This window comes from Cygnus olor, chromosome 27 (genome assembly GCF_009769625.2).
Source record: "Cygnus olor isolate bCygOlo1 chromosome 27, bCygOlo1.pri.v2, whole genome shotgun sequence".
Classification (NCBI taxonomy): Eukaryota; Metazoa; Chordata; class Aves; order Anseriformes; family Anatidae; genus Cygnus; species Cygnus olor.
The window spans coordinates 944341-962068 of NC_049195.1; the positions used below are offsets into that span (position 1 = coordinate 944341).

The 17728-nt window shown below is 61.6% G+C and overlaps 1 protein-coding gene across 4 annotated transcripts in view; it reads left to right on the forward strand.

The window, feature by feature from the left end:
* Nucleotides 1-17728, forward strand: part of OGDH (oxoglutarate dehydrogenase) — a 37841-nt gene that overhangs the window by 17845 nt on the left and 2268 nt on the right. For 2 of the 4 annotated variants that reach the window (XM_040538157.1, XM_040538158.1), the window contains exons 5-20: nucleotides 5070-5114; nucleotides 7418-7533; nucleotides 8796-8950; nucleotides 9660-9806; nucleotides 10432-10522; nucleotides 11499-11678; nucleotides 12818-12946; nucleotides 13292-13471; nucleotides 13854-14006; nucleotides 14927-15029; nucleotides 15266-15394; nucleotides 15733-15883; nucleotides 16161-16288; nucleotides 16384-16562; nucleotides 16738-16809; nucleotides 17272-17394. In XM_040538157.1, the coding sequence (XP_040394091.1) occupies nucleotides 5070-5114; nucleotides 7418-7533; nucleotides 8796-8950; nucleotides 9660-9806; nucleotides 10432-10522; nucleotides 11499-11678; nucleotides 12818-12946; nucleotides 13292-13471; nucleotides 13854-14006; nucleotides 14927-15029; nucleotides 15266-15394; nucleotides 15733-15883; nucleotides 16161-16288; nucleotides 16384-16562; nucleotides 16738-16809; nucleotides 17272-17394 (2081 nt within the window). The remainder of the gene's footprint in view (nucleotides 1-5069; nucleotides 5115-7417; nucleotides 7534-8795; nucleotides 8951-9659; nucleotides 9807-10431; nucleotides 10523-11498; nucleotides 11679-12817; nucleotides 12947-13291; nucleotides 13472-13853; nucleotides 14007-14926; nucleotides 15030-15265; nucleotides 15395-15732; nucleotides 15884-16160; nucleotides 16289-16383; nucleotides 16563-16737; nucleotides 16810-17271; nucleotides 17395-17728) is intronic. The other 2 variants (XM_040538160.1, XM_040538161.1) reach the window with 1 other exon arrangement.

Genomic DNA, 17728 nt, shown 5'->3' on the forward strand with positions numbered 1-17728 from the left:
CTTAGGTTTCCTTCGTGATGATCACTCTAAATTTACTCCTGGAGCGTGCAGCGGCGGAGCAGTTCTGCCCCCCTCTGGCTGTCCCAGCCAGCGTGTGCCGAGCCGAGCCCTGCAGCTCGGGTCCCGTTTCTCCTCCCAGCAGAGCGAATCAACTCGCCTTGCAGCGGGATTAACTCATCCCGTGGGGGAAGCCGTCGCATCTTCTGGAAACGTCAAGCAGCCAAGAGGTTTTGTGTCGGGGAGAGCGCGAGCTCTGGCACCTCGGCACCTCTTGCTGCTCTCGTAGGGCCCTGCCAGCAGGCGCTGGGTGCTGGGGAGCACGGGCTGGCCTCATCCACACCGGGCTGACGCTGCCAAGAGAAGCGTCCCGGCATGTCCCTGCCGTGATGCCCTGCCTTCCCCTGCTCCCAGCTCGCTGCAGCACCTTTAAATCGGTGCATTGCCCCTTTTTCCCAAGACTGAGCTATGAGAACCTGCCGGTGATCATGACAAGGAAGCTTTGGGACGCGTTCCCGCACAAGTAGGGGGTGGAAATTCCTGTGCCTTGAGTGAAAGACGCACGTGTGCTGCGCAGGAGTGTGTGTGTGGTGCCGAGGACGTGGACCCTAATCTGAAAGCGCTTAACCTCAGCCCTCTGAGCGTGCTTCAGTCGTGATCTCCGCAGCACGCTGCCGTTCTTCCAGCTGGAGCAGGGTGGCGGCAGCTGAGCTCTCTCACCTCGCTGGTGCTTTCCAGGGGTTGTACCCCGGAGCTGCGAGCACTCCTAGAGGCATGCTTCTAACTTAGCGTAGAGCCGCGGTATCAATCACTAACCCGCACAACGCAGCAGCTGATGGGAACACGCGGCGCGTGGGATGGCCGTGGTCACTTGTCCAGAGCTCCTGGCATCCAGCTGGGGTGGCTGGGGCAGGAGGAACCTTCCCCAAAAACAACTTTTGTCCTGCTGGGGTGCAGGAGCGTGCTGCCACGGCCCGGTGACCCAGCCGAGCAGCGTTTTGGTTCCAGGAGCTGCTGTAGCAGAGGCTGGGCACGTGTGGTTGTCACTTGTGGCCCGGTCAGAAGTGTGCTGAATTTCTTTTGGGATTGTGTGTATGTCCTGGTTTCAGCTGGGATAGAGTTAATTTTCTTCGTAGTAGCTGGGAGTGGTAGAGAAGGGTTAGGATTTTGTTGTCCCAGCTGGTGGGATAAGGGGAAACTGCTTCACCCCGAGGTCTGACCTGCTGCCAAAGCGGGGCTGAGCCCCAGGAGCCGGTGGCTCGGGCAGGAGCCGTGTTGTGGGCTGTGATGGGAAGAGGTGGGGGGATGAGGGCTGCAAGCCCGGCTGCAGGAGGAGGAACAAGTCCCCGTGTCTGCTAGCAGCAGCAGCACCGCGAGGCAGGCTTTTAGGATGAGCAGGCCCTCTAGCTGTCCGTCCAAAGCAGAAACTCAGAGGAAGGTGAGACCAGCCCGAGGCTTTTCCCCAAGTCCTGCCGCGGAGGTGCGCACGCCCGCAGGCGTCTGCACGGATCCGTTTTGTCTCTGGGCTGTAGCTTTTGTCACCGAGTGTCACACCTGCCGAGTGATGCCGAACGCCTTTCTGCTTTCAGGCGAGCTCTGCCTGCTTCCTTTCCCCCCCTCAGCAGGAGCTCGGGCTCAGCTCCTGCCCGCTGTGGCTCAGATCCCCTTGGTGGGTCCAGGCTCTGACGGGAGAGGCTGAGCACGGCCGTCAGGCCTGATCCAGCCGGGGCTGCTCCTGCCCTGCAGCCCTCTCTATGCTAGCAGCAGCACCACAGCGGTGACAAAACCTGGGTGAAGTGATACCAATCTCATTTTTCCCACTCCCCTGGGGTGCGCGGCCGTGAGCCCTGCGGCATGCCCCCGCTGGGAGTGTTCGGCATCGCTGCTCCGGAGGCATTAGCCAGGAGAGAATCTCAGCCCGAGATCTCTGCGTCTAAGCCAGGCGTTAATTTTAATTTCTTTGTGGCTTTCTTTCTAAGATCTGTCACTGCAGTTCCTGGTGTTGATTTAATTGCCAGGAACACGCAAATTCATAGGAAATAATGAGTCCAGGGGGCAAGCCGTGCCACTGGTTCCAGCTGCTGGTTCACACTGGGGCTGGATCCCCGCAGCCAGCAGGAGCCCGGGTTCAGGTGGCTGTGTGTAACCAGAGGGGGCTTTTTGTCTTTGTGTAACGATTATTTAGTACTGAATAGGCCTTCTGCTGGTAGCAGTAGTGCCGAGGAAAACCTCACTGACTGATCTCAGAAGAAAACCGGCAAACATAGCTTGCAGGCGATGCTGAGCGCAGCAGAGGGAGCAGGCGCTGGTGCGGAGCTGGGGCAGGCAGGGGGTGTCCCTTGGGGACACGGGGACCAGGGGGCCGGGAGGGAGAGGGGCCGGGAGGGAGAGCTGCACGAACGCCGCCTGGTGAAGCGTGGCCAAGCCCAGCCCAGCAGCAAATTCCACGGGGCTCGACACGGGACTTTTCCCTTAATTGGCAACAGCCTCCCGCGCCGCTGAGCGCCCCGGCGGCCGAGCGCTGCTCTTTTCCCATGTGGGAGCAGCTTGGAGCTGCGCCGTCCTCAAAGTGTATCCCCTGAGCAGGCGGCAGCCCCCTGCCATCAGCCCTCCGGGGGCAGGAGGTGGGCACTGCGGTGCTGCAGTGACCCGCAGGCTCTCGCCAGCCGTGCCGGCTCTCAGCCTCCTGCAGAGCCGTGGTGCAAAGCCCCTCTTCCAAAGGAGAAGCTGGTGGGCAGGTCTGCAACCAGCAAACCGGTGTGCAGTGTGTTGGGGATCCCTGGGCTGCCTCGTTGGGGATCCCTACAGTGCTGCCCCTGGGTGGCGTTTTCCACTCGCAGCCCAAAAACCACTTTGAAGGGGCACGAAGCAGCTGGCTGGAGCAGGTTTTTTCGCTGGCTGGAGCTGAGCTTCCAGCAGGGGCTCTCTGGAGCCCACAGGTTGTAGAGGGCCCGCAGCACCCTGGGGTGGCATCAGCCCCGCTAGGCAGCGAGCAGGAGGTGCAGGGATGTGTAGCGGGGTGGGGACGGTGTCTCTCTGCTGCCACAGCCTGACCCTCGCAGGCTTTCAGCAGTCAGGAGGACAAGTAGAGATTTTCTGGATGGTGCCTAGGATCTGGCATAGCCTGCTTGTTTGCAGAGAAAGCCAATTTCTAAGCAAATCCCGCTGGCTTTTTGCTTTGAAAGAGTATTTCCTAACACTTGGGCTGCAGTTAATTTACAGAGCAGCTAATAACAGGAATGTTTTTTAAACTTGCCCTCGAAACTATCTCGTTTCCTATTTCTGTGCAGAGAAATCCTTAAAGGTCAGCTTTTGTGGTGGGAGCTGTGCTGCTAACAGCTTAAACTGTGGCCGGGCAGTGCTGTAAATCAAAGGAGTTGCATGGCTAATCTCTGAAATTGATCTTTCTTCTCAATTGCCTTTTGTTTAGCAACTTGCTTTTGTCTGTTTTGGAAGCTCTCTTTGGATTAAGCAGTGTGACCTTTGGAGAAAATGCCAGGGTGAGAAAGCCTGCCCGAGGGCACGCGGTGAAGCTGGCGCTCCTGCAGCCAGGCACCCGGGATTAACGGAGTGGTAGGGCTGGAGTGCCAAATTCCTCTTCCCTTTCTTATGTTTTATTTTATTTTTTTAAATATCTCATCTTGGTCTTCTACCGCAGCTGATCCGGCATGGTAAGTGGTGTAGGACAGAACCGATGGGATTACTGCAGGAACTCGAGACGACCCGTCCCAGGGAATACCTTAGCACACTAAAATCCAGTTGTGTGTGGAAGGCGGTGTGTGTCTGAGTGTCTGTCTGCCTGCCTCTCCGTGCAGGGAGCGTTAGGGTTGGTTCAGCCGTGCCCCAAAATCCTCTGGTGCCCACGGAGCTGCTCCGTGTGTTTGGCCAGGACAGGAGCCAGAGTGAGGGCAGGTTCCTCCTCGGGGTCCGCCGTGGTGCAGGGGCTCCTCTGGCACAGAGCTCGTCCCCCAGCTTGGGAAGAGCCCCTGCAGGGAGCTGGGCTGGGAGCAAACGCCTCCAAGCTCTGCTTCCCCCCTGCGTCCCACAGGAGGTCCCTTTGCACAGACCCACGAGCAGCCCCGTGCCCCCCACCACCTGCGGGGCGCTCCCTGCCCAGCCCTCGGGAGCAGGCACAGCAGTACCTCTCCGTACCCCACCTTGAGACTCACAAAGGAACGCCTCCCGTCCATGTAACTCCCTTCCCCGCTGACCAAAGGGGAAGCATTCCCAAAGCCTTTCTTGTAGCCCCGGGTGAGATTGAGGCACTCGGCCGCCTAACGCAGCCGGGGAGCGGAGCCCCGGTGCTGTCCGCACCGGGTGCCGTGTCCCCGTGCTGAGCATGCTCGCAGCCTGCTTGAGCACCGTCAGCCTTCTGCCTGCTTGCTGCACCGTTTGTCATCCCTATTAACGGCCCCACTCGCTCCTACAGCGCAGGGGAGAGGCCCTGGGCGAGTTCCCACATCCCACATGGTGCACGTGTACCGGGAGCGGAGGTGCCCGTGTCCTCCCGGAGCAGAGCACGGCTGCTGTTCTCGTGGCAGTGACCTTGAGAAGCTCCCTGTAGAGACAAGCGGAGCGAAACCATCGGGGAGCAGCCCCCAGCGGGAGGCTGCTCCCTGCCCTTAGACGGGGAGGCTCCCAGCACCCAAATCTCTGCCGGACCTCCCCGCTAGCCGTGATAACGCGCCCGTAACGCAGCGCGCTGGGAAGGCGCCTTCCTGCGGCGCTGTGCCACCGTCTTAGGTTTCGCTGCCCCGAGTGAGGTGTGCGTAAGAGGAGATCTCAAACCATGCAGCTCAACTGCTACCCAGTGTCTGGTGCCCCTCGTTCCCCTCCGTGCTCTTGCCGCCTGCAAGCAGCTCTCTGAAGACTTTCCAGCGGGATTTCTCTGCCATGTAGTGTGTAGTCATCCTCCATCCCAGCCCTTCTGCCCCTGGTGGTTTTGACTGTGTTTGAATACTGTATTTTTGACTTGTGCTTTCCATGACTAGTTTTCACGGTTCCAGTTTTTTTACTAACTTTGACTGCGTCTCTCTATCTTCTCCCTGCTGCACCCCCCCTGCCCACCCCAGACCTCGCAGTGTTCAAGGAGCGGCTGAGAGTGTTAACAGTAGGAGGTATGCAAATAATGAGCCTTTAACCCTCGGGAGTGCAGGACTCTCTTTGAATAGGTTATTCTGGGCATGGAGCAGTAAAGCCGGTAACGCGGTCCCCTCCCGTGTCGCACCAGTCCTGACTTTTGTAACCCGTTCATTTTTGATTTGTCTGGCTAAAAGTCTCGAGCTGGGTGCTTGGGTAGTGATGCTTCACCCTGTAGGGATGCCCAAGCTAGAGCCTCGCTGCCCTTTTCCATACTCCGTGTTTGCATGCCTAGCTTGCTAGAGTACATGTTTTATTGTCATCATTAATTTTACGAGGCCTCAATCTCCCTGATGGGTTCAAGCCTAGTACAAATCCAAGCTGCCTTTATGCCCTGTGATACCCACGTGCTGTGTGTGTCACCTGCTCACAGCAGTGGGAAGAGGTGTGTGCAAACCCCTCTTCTGCCTCAAAAGGTTATTTATTCCATTTTGGTGTACTAAAACCGAGCCTCGTGTTTATTTGGTCGTCTCCACAAGGTGCAGCCACGAGGCTTTCGATCCCCTCCTGAACGAGCACGGACCGTGCCCTCTTTTGGCCCGGTGAAAATTTGGCAGCTCGTCCCTCGCCTTCCCCCTGCCCGATGGCGTCGCTGCTCCCGGCCGACGTGTCCCAGCCCTGCGGGGGAGCTGGAGGGCTGCAGCAAAGCAGAAGCAGAGGCAAAACCCCTGGGACCGCTTGTACGGCCTGGTCTGCAGCTGCTGGGCACTGCCTCTGCAGTCAAACACCTGCAGCCTTGTGGCATCCTGAGCCGCGTGCTGCGATAGCCGCTGTGCCCAGATGTCGCCTTCGGATTGCTCAGCGTGGTCCAAAGCGAGCGCCAGGTTGAGCCGGTCCTGAGCAAAGAGCAAGGGACGGGCTCCTTAAGATAAAGCCCAAGAAGGGTGAGCTCTGCAGGGCTGTGACGCTGCTCCCGCAGCACGTGGCATCCCCGCAGAGCTCCCAGCAGCGAGACCGCCCTGCTTCTGCCTTGCTGCACCCGTTCAGAAGGACCAGTCGTCCTCCTCCCCCTGCCTCAGTTTCCCCAAAGACAAACATGAGCTTCAGCAGGCGCAGAGGCATGTCCGAGGGCTCGTGAGTGCCACTGCAGGGCCTGGAGTGCCCTGGTGCTGTAACAGCAGCACGCAGGGCTTTATCTTCAGCTTCAAAATCTGGTGTTGAGGTCCTGACCCGATCTGTGCCCTGTTCCTCCTCCTCTCCAGGAGCAGCCCAGCGCCCTGCCAGTCACCAGTGTGCTGTAAGCAGGCGCGTAGCGGGCGTGCTGGCACGTGTAATTGTGTTTTATAGAAAGTGCCATCACTCAGCTGCTGCTCCCAAAGCCAGGCTGCCTGGCCAGGGGCCGCTTTCACAGCAGCACGCGACCGGCCCGCCCCGCGTGGATGGCGCCGGGGAGGCCGCGGCGGCTGCAGCACCCACGGGCTGCTCCTGGAGCCAAGGACTGGCCCAGAAAAGAAGGTTCAGAGAGCAGAGCAGTTCCCCTAAAAGAGAGCAGCGGGAGCTGGGCGAGCCTCCGCTTGGGTGCCGGCACCACGAAGGAGACGGGCTGTGGTGGCGCCGAAACCGCCCCGCGGCCACATTGGTGCCGGAGGCGAGCGGCGCTCAGCCCGCGCTCCGCGTCCCCGCGAGGCTGCGGCACCCGCCCGGCCGTGCCGGCTCGGCCAGCCCCGGCCACCCCAAATTGAAGCGAGCAGCGCCCGCCGTGCCGGCCGGCACCGCTCCCGGGTGAGCTATTCAGGAGAGTCCGTCGCAGAGCCCTCGCGCTGACGCCGTTTTCTCTCTCTTGCTTCTCTTCCTCCTCTTTCTCTCCTCGTTTGGGTCCGTCTCTTCTAACCGTTCCGTTCTCTGCTTTGACATTTTTAATTCTGAACGTCTGGTGAAATCCCCATTTTTGCTCAATGACTCCTGTCACTCCCCCTGTTTCTTTTCTCTCTGCTCTCTTTAAAATTCATGGTGTATTTTGCGTTCTTGGGGCTACAAACTTCCTGATTCTGACCCTGGATTTTAATTACCAATTTACATGCACATATATTGCTTTGTGTTTTGTTCCCTGCATTACCTTCCGTAATAACCTTGTGCTCAATGTCTTTTGTTTAATTACTGCTTGGTTTTTATCCATATAAACCTCCTTCATGCTTATTTTTGGTTTTGTGCTGCTTTTTGTCCCCTCCCCACCTCTCCCAAACACACCCGGTTGCCGTGTGGCTGTGTCCGACACCCCCCCGTCCCCCTCCTTTCCTTCTCTCTCTTGCTTTCGCTTGTCCCACCCATGAAAATCCTGCAGGCTTTTACGGGCTGGATGAATCTGACCTCGACAAGGTCTTCCACTTGCCCACAACCACTTTCATCGGAGGAAACGAGTCGGCTCTTCCGCTCCGGGAAATCATCCGCCGCCTGGAGGTAAGGAGCAGGGCAGGACCCGTTGGCGGCCTGCGTCGGGCTCGGCACAGCAATGGCTTTCTGAAAGTCATTTTTTGAAAGTCTCACCCCGGGGAGAGGCTCCTCTGCCTCCTCCCGCCGCTGATCCTGGTTAGCATGTACCGCGCCGCTCTGCAGAGGAGGTGCGGAGCCCTCCCAGCTGTCCGCATCCTGCCTGTGGCTGCGCGTGCCAGTGCTATTCCCCTGGTACCGCCTCGAGCGCTGCTGCAGCATCCCCATCTGCAGGCTCTGCAGTCCCGCTCCTCTCCTGGCCGCCTGTTCGAACAGACACGTTTCGAGCTTTTCAGGCTGGGCTCAGTGCTCGCCCCGCTCGTAGCAGCCCGGCCGGCTGTGGTCGGCTCCAGCTTCATCCTGCACTGGGGCAGCACGCTTGGGCTGCCGCAGGCTGAGCGAGCCCCAGACAGCTTAATGCTGCCTGCACTTTGAAGCCCGTCTGGTGCAGCTGGATTTGTTTTCTGCTGCTCCAGCGTAACGCAGCAGACGGTGCTGGGGGCTCCAGCCACAGCCCCGCTGCCCTTTGGGGAGCTCTGACGTGGGGCTGCAGCTTGCAGCTCCGGCAGCGGGCACCGTTCCTCTGCCAGGCGTTGTGATGTGCTCTGCCTAGTCTGAGTGCGGGTGGCTCCCGGTCAGGCTGCAGTCTCTGCCGAGACAGGTTGACCTTGGAGAAGCAGAGCTGTGTAAACATCTTAGATAAGCTGCAAGGAGAGCGGGCTCCTTAATTCTGGGAGGTTGTTTTTCAGATTCTCGCCCTGCCATAAAGAGTGGGGTCTGAAAAGGCTCCGAGTCCCTGGGTGAGGTGCTCTCCCTAACCTGTCAGCCCGCCCTTCCCCAGGGGAGTCCCCAAACTCTCACAGACAGGCAGAGAAGGACCCCAGGGTCCGGGGCTGGGTCCCTCGGGGGGAGCAAATGGGTCGGATTTGTACAGGAGCACCCACTGCCCCGCTCGTGAGGATGTTCCACGCCGCATCCCGTGGCAGAACCAGTGAGGATGGGGAAGGCAGCCCTAGGCTGCAGGTGCTGCGTCTGGTCCCTGCTGCCTGCTTTGGGCAGCGCTGGTGGTGCAGGACGGTTCTTTGTCTTGCTGAGAGGCTGAAGGGGGGGGGATGACGGAGCGCCGAGCTGCGCGGGTCGATAAGGTCCCGCACGTGCTGACTTGGAGGGGGATGAGGAGGTGTCGGAGCCCCTGCGGGCATTTCAGTGGCCTTCCTGTCCTCGCGGGGCAGATGGCGTACTGCCAGCACATCGGCGTGGAGTTCATGTTCATCAACGACCTGGAGCAGTGCCAGTGGATTCGGCAGAAGTTCGAGACCCCGGGGATCATGCAGTTCACCAACGAAGAGAAGCGCACGCTGCTGGCCAGGCTGGTCCGCTCCACCAGGTACTGCACCTCGCGCTGTGACACCCCTACCCCGCGCCTCCCGGCTCGAGAGGGCCCGGATTCCTGGATTCCTCGTCAGCCTGCTTGGTTTCACGGGCAGCACTCGTGGCAAGGACGCCTGGCCACCCGCCGAGGCACGCTGCAGGCCAGCTGTGCCTCCTGGCTGCCCTCCGGGAGCACGCCGAGCCGCGCCGCGCCAGCTGCAGCCTCCCTGGGCAGGGTCGGCACCTTCCCCTTTGTTCCCCGGCTGCACGGGGGTTGTCAGGGGGGTTGTTTGCTCCCGGCCGCCGGGCAGCTGCCGTAGCCTGACGGCCACCGCCTCAGTCACCTCCCCTTGACATCATTTGTCGCGGTCCCGCTGGGCCGGGTTAGCAAAGACGATCAGCGGGGTGCCGCAGGCGAGCTGGGCTGGCAGGGCTCGCTCAGGTGCTGCTGGCACGGAGCCCGAAAGCACGGATGATGCTGGCAGAAGAGGTCCAAAAATAAGATGCCGTGCAGCGGGCTTAAGCGCAGCGCTGAGTCGGTGTTTGTGCGGGGTGGGGGAGCTCTGCTGGGGGGACCTGGGGTGAGCGGGGGGCTGTTGGGCTGCTGCGTGGTGCCTGCTGGAGCATCACCTCGTGCTGCGGCTCCCGTAAGGTCCCTGTCTCCTCTCTGGTCCTGCTATCGGTGGGAGGCCTGGGAGTGATCGCTCTCTCACCTTGCCTTCCAGGTTTGAGGAGTTCCTCCATCGGAAATGGTCCTCGGAGAAGCGTTTTGGTCTGGAGGGCTGTGAAGTGCTGATCCCAGCCTTAAAGACCATTATCGATAAGTCGAGTGAGAAGGGAGTGGATTATGTTATCATGGGGATGCCCCACAGGTAACCTGTCCCTGTGCGCCGCAGTGCTTTGGGGACGGGGATGGGGATGTGGACGGGGATGGGGATGGCGATGGGGATGGGGACGGGGATGGGGACAGGGATGCTCCCGGGGTTCAGTGCTGCAGGACCAGGCTGGTTCTGGGCTGAGCCATCAGCCAACTGCTTGACTTAAGGGCTCAGGCCTCATCAGCTCTCCACTGATCCCAGTGTCACTGGCTTCGGCTTATTTTTAATTCTTCTGGAGAGTGGTGAGAGGCGCAGTGCCTCGAGCAGCAGAGAACTTGCCTTAAATCATAAGAAATGCACTCAGCACAAGGTGTGGGGCTGTCCCAGGTGCTGCTCTGCAGAGGCTGGGAGCAGCGCTGCAGAACCCGCCGTGGCTGCTCCGGGGCTTTGGCAGAAGGGGCTCAATGTCAGCAGAGTTTGAATCCAAGAGCAGGATTCGGCCTCGCTGTTCTGCGACAGCTCTCAGGATGCAGCAGGGGTGAAAATGCAGAGCCCTGTCCCCTGGCTGCCCCCTGCAGCCATCCCGAGCAGCTCGGTGTGACGGGGACAGTACGGGGCTGTGCTCGCGCCGTGCTCCTCGGCTGTCTGCTGGTTGCTGACGGCGGCGTTGCTTTCGCAGAGGGCGTCTGAATGTTCTCGCCAATGTGATCAGGAAGGAGCTGGAGCAGATCTTCTGTCAGTTCGACTCCAAGCTGGAGGCTGCTGACGAGGTGAGTCTCCTCCTCTGCGCCGTTTCCGTAGCAATTTGTAGTCTGTCCCCGTTCAGCCCCTGGAGGCCGTGGCAGCGCAGCGCGAGCTGGATCACAGGCAGCTGGCAGCTCGCTCCGTGGTGCAGAGATTTCTCCAGCGTGCCCCAGGGCACCGCACGCCCCTGCGACCGAACCCTCAGTGCGTGACCGAACCCTCGGTGCATGACCGTCGGCGCCTGTCCCGGCCTCTGTGGCAGAGTCTGCTCTGTCTCTAGTGGAGGCCGGGCTGGTAACAGCCTCTGCTGGGTGTAAAACAGCTTTGGGTAAATGAGAAGGTGCAAGGAAGGCAAGCAGAAGCATCATGGTGTGCCTGCCCCGGTGCAGCGGTCACGCCGACTGGCCCGGCTGCAGGGGGCTGCACCGGCGGGGCTGGAGGCAGGAGTCGGCTCGGGGCCGTGCCGCAGCCCCCTGGGACCCGTGCGGGACCCGCGGCCTCTCCAGAGGCCCTGAGGCTCCCTCCATGGTGCTGTCACTGTGTTGCACCTATGCCCCAAAGCTGCCGGCACGTTCAGCTGGGATGGTTTGGCATTTGGAAAGCTTCATCCTGCCCTGCCCCTCAGGTGGGCTTCCAGGGTGCCCCGCGTGCCTCAGGAGCTCCTCTTGGAGAAGAAGCAAGCGGCAGCCGCTTGCCCCAGCGCTCTTGCCTGGTGCCTTGCCCAAACCCACCTCGCTTGCTTCTTCCCTGGCCGCTGGGGACTGCCCAAAACCGGGCTCGATGCCCGCCTGATGTTTGTGTGTATCTTGGTGCCTACAGCAGGCTGCTGCTGTGCCGGGTGCCAGGCCAGCTCCAGGCAGGGCAGCAGACGTGGTTTCTGGCAGCAGATCTGGTTTCTGGCAGCAAGGAGCCCTCTTTCTGCAGTCCCCAGGGCCATGCCACCCTGCCCCATCCACAAGCAGCCCCCGTTGCGTGGCAGTGACTCTCCTCTCCCTCCCCCAGGGCTCCGGTGACGTGAAGTACCACCTGGGGATGTACCACCGGAGGATCAACCGCGTCACCGACAGGAACATCACCCTTTCCCTGGTGGCAAACCCCTCTCACTTGGAGGCAGCCGACCCCGTTGTTCAAGGCAAGACTAAAGCGGAGCAGTTTTACTGCGGGGACACGGAAGGGAAGAAGGTAAATGGTGCCAACCCAGCTCCCTCGATGTGATTTGGCACAGACCGGGTGGGTTTGGTGGGGATCTGGTGGATCTGCACGCAGAGCAAAGCCAGGCAAAGAAGCCCGGCTGATGTTCGTTTGCCTGGATGCCCCTTCCCCTGCTGCTCCCCCATCTTTCCCCTTCTCTTTGGTGATAGCTTCAGCAGGGGGTCGACCTCCCCGGGCTCCCATCGCTGCCTCCCCTCTCAGGGTGGAGGCCAGGCTCCTGGGAGGAGCAGCAGCAGAGATCTGTAGTCGGAAGGCAGGGGGTGAGCGGTGTTCCCGTTCCCGAAGGCCCCCGAGCATCAGAGCCTGGAGGCCTCAGAAGCAGCAGCTTCAGGCTGGGGGATCTAAATGTGGCCGGGTGCTCCCAGTCCTCAGGGTGGGCGAGCTGGGGCCGGGAGGGGACCCCCCTGGTGGGGACAGCGGTGTGACACGCGCCCAGATGCGAGGGCAGGCCAGCAGTGGGCTGCGGGGGGATTTATTTGGGAACGCTTTCACTGCCTGATTCATCGCAAACCTGTCTCTAACACTCCAGAAGAAGTGGAAGGGTGAGATCAAAAGTACTTCCCTTCCTCCCACGCTGTGAGGGATGGAATATAAATAGACGAGCTCTGTCCTCGTCTGACAGGCAGCGTCCTCAGCCAGCCCCCGGGTAAAATATCAAAATAAGAACTGGAGCCGCAGCGAGGTCCCTGCCCGGCCCGGCTCAGCAGCGAGCGCAGGATCTCCTGCAGGAATGCCCTCTGTCCTGGGTGAAAGCATGCACAAAAGGTGCATTTTTCTTGGCTTGTCCCAGAAAAAGGCCTTGTTTAGGGGTGTTGGTGCCTGGGGACCAGACTCACCTCCCAGCCAATGCCCTCTGGCCACCAGCACATCCCAAATGCTGCCCCCTCGAGCGTGCGGCCCCTGCGTGGGGCGTTGAGGCAGGACAGCCGATGGCCCCAGCCTTCCCCTGAAATTGTACCTGACACCCCTCCGATCCTCTGAGAAGGCCTCGGACACGCTCACGAGCTGCTCAGAGACCTTCCTGGGAAGCCTGAGGCTCGGGGGATGAGCCCTGGGCCCCTTCCTGGCGGCCACCACTGCCCACGCCTCAGCCCCACGTCGCCCCGCAGGTGATGTCCATCCTCCTGCACGGAGACGCGGCCTTCGCCGGGCAGGGAATCGTGTACGAGACGTTCCACCTGAGCGACCTGCCCTCCTACACCACGCACGGCACCGTGCACGTCGTGGTGAACAACCAGGTAAGGAGCAGATCCCCTGCTGCACGGCGGGCACGGCCCTCACCCAGGGTTTTAATCCTGGCTTTGCTCCCCGGCCAGGCCAGGCCGCGGTGCCAGGGCAGCAGGAGGTGCCCGGGGCCGTGCTCCCCGGTGCCAGCTGAGGACGGGGCCGGGGGAAGCCCTGGCTCAGCAGCAGCTGCCGAGCTTGGCCTGGCACCGCCCGTGTTCACCTGGCGCTGCCCGAGCCGATGAAACGCGCCTGGCTCGGGGCCCGGGGGCTTCCCTCGCAAGCGGCGATCTGCTCGAGGGAACGAGGCTTTCCAAATCCTCACCGCTCCGTCCCCTGTCCCCGCTGGCCCGCTGCAGATCGGGTTCACCACGGACCCCCGCATGGCCCGCTCCTCGCCGTACCCCACGGACGTGGCCCGCGTGGTGAACGCGCCCATCTTCCACGTCAACGCCGACGACCCGGAGGCCGTGGTGTACGTGTGTAACGTGGCAGCGGAGTGGCGGAGCACCTTCCATAAGGACGTGGTCGTGGATTTGGTAAGAAATGAGGAACGTGGCGCGAGGCTCTCCTGTAAAGCTGTCACTGCTGCGGAGTTCCTGGATGCTCACTAAATGCCTCTCGGGGTGTGGGTTCTGGAAGCTGGGGTTTCTCTTGGGGGCTTTTCCAGCCTTTTTGACATGGTCATTTTGAGGGGAGGGAAAGAGACGATGAAAGCAAGGTAATGAAGAAGCACCTGGAGAGGAAAAGCTGTCTCTGGCTGTGCGGGGCCTGCCCTCCTGTCTCCCTGTGTTAAGGAGGACAGAGCCGGTCCCTGCTGGGCTGGTTTCGACTCTTCCCAGCACAGAGCCAGGTAACCGGCCGCCTCCTGAGCCGCACGTTGCAGGCAGCTGCTTTCAAAGGCTCTTTCCCTCCCGGCAGGTGTGTTACAGGCGCAACGGGCACAATGAGATGGATGAGCCCATGTTCACACAGCCTCTGATGTACAAACAGATCCGGAAGCAGAAGCCGGTGCTGCAGAAATACGCGGAGCTGTTAATTTCACAGGGGGTGGTAAATCAGCCGGAGTACGAGGTACTGTCACCGGGGGCCCGGACGGAGAACCGCAGGCGGCAGCTCCCCAGGGCTGGGCAGCGCCGCGGGCTGAAGGATGGGGGGCAGGAGGAGCTGGCAGCACGCAGCCCCTGTGTGACAGCAGAGGGTGCTTCCGTCTTTGCGGCGGAAAGGTTTCTTGGTCCGGGGGGACACGGAGAGGGCTGGGGCATCCCAACGCCACGTGGGGACCTGCTGCAGCGCCTGGCTAGCTCGGGAGGCAGGGGACAGTTGGGCATCCAAGCAGACCCTAGACCTGCCCCAGCTGCTGCGCTGTCCTGCGTGAAGCCAGGAGCACCAGAGCCCCTTGAAGCCCCTTTTTTGGTTCAGACCTGAGGGTGACAGACCTTCGGGGCCCATTTCTGCTCGCGCTCGTCACCTAAAGGTGGCAGAGCTGTGCTACGCTTGGGCGAGCACCCGCAGCAGCTGGGTCAGGAGCAGCGGCTTGTCCTTGGACTGTGCCAGCCCCGAGCGGTGCAGGAACATCTCGTTCACCGATTGCCCCTTGGTCGCTGCAGCACAGCCCGTGTGGTGCCGGGAGGTGGTGGCAGGACCTGCGGGAGCGCTGTGCCTCATGTGCTCTGCAGCAGGCTCCCTGCACGGCTCCGCCTGGCCCCGGGAACTCTCAGCCCTGCTTTGCAGCACCACGAGCTGAGTGCGAGCTGTCGGTTCAGCAGAGATGTTCCCGGGGGCATGGGGCTCTCCTGCAGCAGTTCTGTGCTCCGAGGCTGAGCTGCAGGGCCTGGGGGTCCACCAGTTGCGGGGGATTTATTGTGCCCTGCTTCAGGGACCAGCCGTGCCCCCCAGAACCCTTGCAAGCTTGTGCTGAGGCCCCCAGGCTCAGCACCCTTGTTCAGAGCCTCCTCCCCAATGCTTTTTCGCCTTGTCGTTCTGCCTCTCAGGAGGAAATTGCCAAGTATGATAAGATATGCGAGGAGGCCCATGCAAGATCCAAGGATGAGAAGATATTGCACATCAAGCATTGGCTGGACTCACCCTGGCCTGGTAAGTCGCTAGCAACTTTTTGGAGATCCCTGGCAAGTAGCCTGGCTCCTCTACAGCCAGCTGGGGCTCCTGGTGCCGTGACAGCTGTGTGTTAGTAAACGTGCCCTGGTGGGGCAATGGGAGGGTGCTCTCTGCTGCCGGCATCCTCGCTGCTCTTGGGGGTGCTCGTGAGCAGAGCTCTCTGCGTGGAGCTGGGCACGGCCCCGCAGCGCTGTGGATCGCTCCCCCTGCCACAGGTTTCTTCACTCTGGACGGCCAGCCCCGCAGCATGACCTGCCCTTCCACCGGCCTGAACGAGGAGGACTTGACGCACATCGGCCAAGTGGCCAGCTCCGTGCCGGTGGAGGATTTCACTATCCACGGAGGTAGGGGCGTGCTGCAGCTGTGCCGGGCTGTGCGCTTCCAGAGGAGATGTGGGTGAGGGCTGGAACAACGCCTGGAAGGAGGGGGGCTGTTAGAGCACTGAGACTTGCTTATTTGCGGCACCGTGAATCAGTTCACAAGGGAGCTGTGGTTAAGGGACCGAGGAGCAGCTCTTCCTCGGAGCTGATCCTTCCCCGCAGCCCTGCTTCCTCGTCCCTGTGCCTCCCTCCAGCACAGCCACGTCCTCTGCCCGAGGCGTTTGCAGTTTCCCAGTCCGCGGGCGGGCTGTGGGACAGGCGCCTTGTCACCGAGCGCCCTCCTGCATCTTGTGTCCCCGCAGGTTTGAGCCGTATTCTGAAAACCCGCGGGGAGATGGTGAAGAACAGGACTGTGGACTGGGCCCTGGCAGAGTACATGGCGTTCGGCTCCCTCCTCAAAGAGGGCATCCACATCCGCCTGAGCGGCCAGGACGTCGAGAGGGGGACGTTCAGGTAAAGCAGCGCCGGTTGGCTCCGCTCAGCCCCACCAGGCAATCACAGCCTTCTGGAAGCGATCCGAAGTGACGCGGTCTTTGCTCTGTTTTTTTGTTTTTGTGGGTGGTTTTTTTTGGCCATTCTGGGCCCTCGTTGGCAAAAGGAGTCCAGGAGAGCATATCGAGCAGCTGGTGCCATGAGCCAGGAAGGGGAAATTGGCTGGCATAGAGCCCCGATGAGGCAGCAGCTTGTGTTTGGCGGGGTGATGACGGAGACGTGCTTTCCTCTCTTCCAGCCATCGCCACCACGTCCTGCACGACCAGAACGTGGACAAGAGGACATGCATCCCCATGAACCACCTGTGGCCCAACCAGGCCCCCTACACCGTGTGCAACAGCTCCCTGTCCGAGTACGGCGTCCTCGGTGAGCGGGGGGCTCTGCGCCCACCCTGGGATGAGGTGGCATGGGGGCTCTGGGAAGAAAATCGCCTCCTCCTCCTCCTCCTCTTCCTCCCGCAGGCTTCGAGCTGGGCTTTGCCATGGCCAGCCCCAACGCCCTGGTGCTTTGGGAGGCCCAGTTCGGGGACTTCCACAACACCGCCCAGTGCATAATCGACCAGTTCATCTGTCCTGGGCAGGCCAAGTGGGTGAGGCAGAACGGCATCGTCCTGCTGCTTCCCCATGGCATGGAGGGCATGGTGAGGACCTGGGCACCCCGAGGTGCTGGGTGCGAGGCAGGGCGGAGGGCGAGGGTGCTGCGTGCTCTGCAGCACCCGGTGCGGCTGCCTGCCCTCTGCGGTGGCCGGGGCCAGGCAGCGGGGACTCAGCTGCTCATGCCCTGCCTTCACTCCCTCCGTTTCCCTTGGCCTGTAGGGTCCTGAGCACTCGTCCGCCCGCCCAGAGCGATTCTTGCAGATGTGCAACGACGATCCCGACGTCTTCCCTGTGAGTGGCAGCCATGCCGAGCTCAGCCCAGCCCTCCTGCTCGCCCCTCATGGGGCCCTCGCTGTGCCCTGGATCTGCCTTAACACTCATGGGAGGGAGCAGCCCCGAGGGGGGCTCTGGGTGGCATTTTGGTTGGGGCTTCCTGCGCTGCAGCTCGCAGCATTTGGCAGAGGGGCTGCACCCAGTGCCAAGGCTTGCAGCCATGCTGCCTCTGTGCCTGCTGCGTCCCCAAAAGTGCTGTGATACGTTGGGGAGGGAGTTCCTGGCTGCCCCAGGGCACAAATATGCAGCCTGCCCAGGTGCTGCGGGCTCTGCGTGCTGTGGGGGGAGTGGGACGGGGCAGAAGGGGGGCGAGAGGAGAGGCAGGGGCTGCGTGCCGCCAGCCTTCCAGCCGGCTGGAGCGCTGGGGCTAAGAGGCACTCGTGTTTCTGGAAACCCTCTGAACTGTGCTTGTCGAGGCAGAAACTGGACGACTTTGACGTGCGCCAGCTGTACGACTGCAACTGGATCGTCGTGAACTGCTCCACTCCAGCCAACTTCTTCCACGTCCTCCGGCGCCAGATCCTCCTGCCCTTCCGCAAGCCGGTCAGTACCAGCAGGCGTGCGCCCAGCCGAGCCCGCCTGCTCTTTCTGCTCCGCTTCACCCGGCTGGAAGCCAGGGCAGGGCGGCCCCGGGTCCGTGCCGAGCCTGCGGATGGGGCTCGGGGCAGCAAACGTGGGCAGAGCGCGGCTAGCAGCAAGGCAGAGCCGGGAGCACAACGCGGGTAACGCAGGAAGCGCTGGGAGCTGCTGGCGGGGCTGCTCCCCGCAGAGGGGTGAGCTCCCGGTTTAAAATCCCCGCTGTCCTCGGGAGGACGGAGCAGCCCGTCTGCTCTCGTGCCCTGCGTGTCACCGCGTACCCACGGCCGGGCGAGCAGGC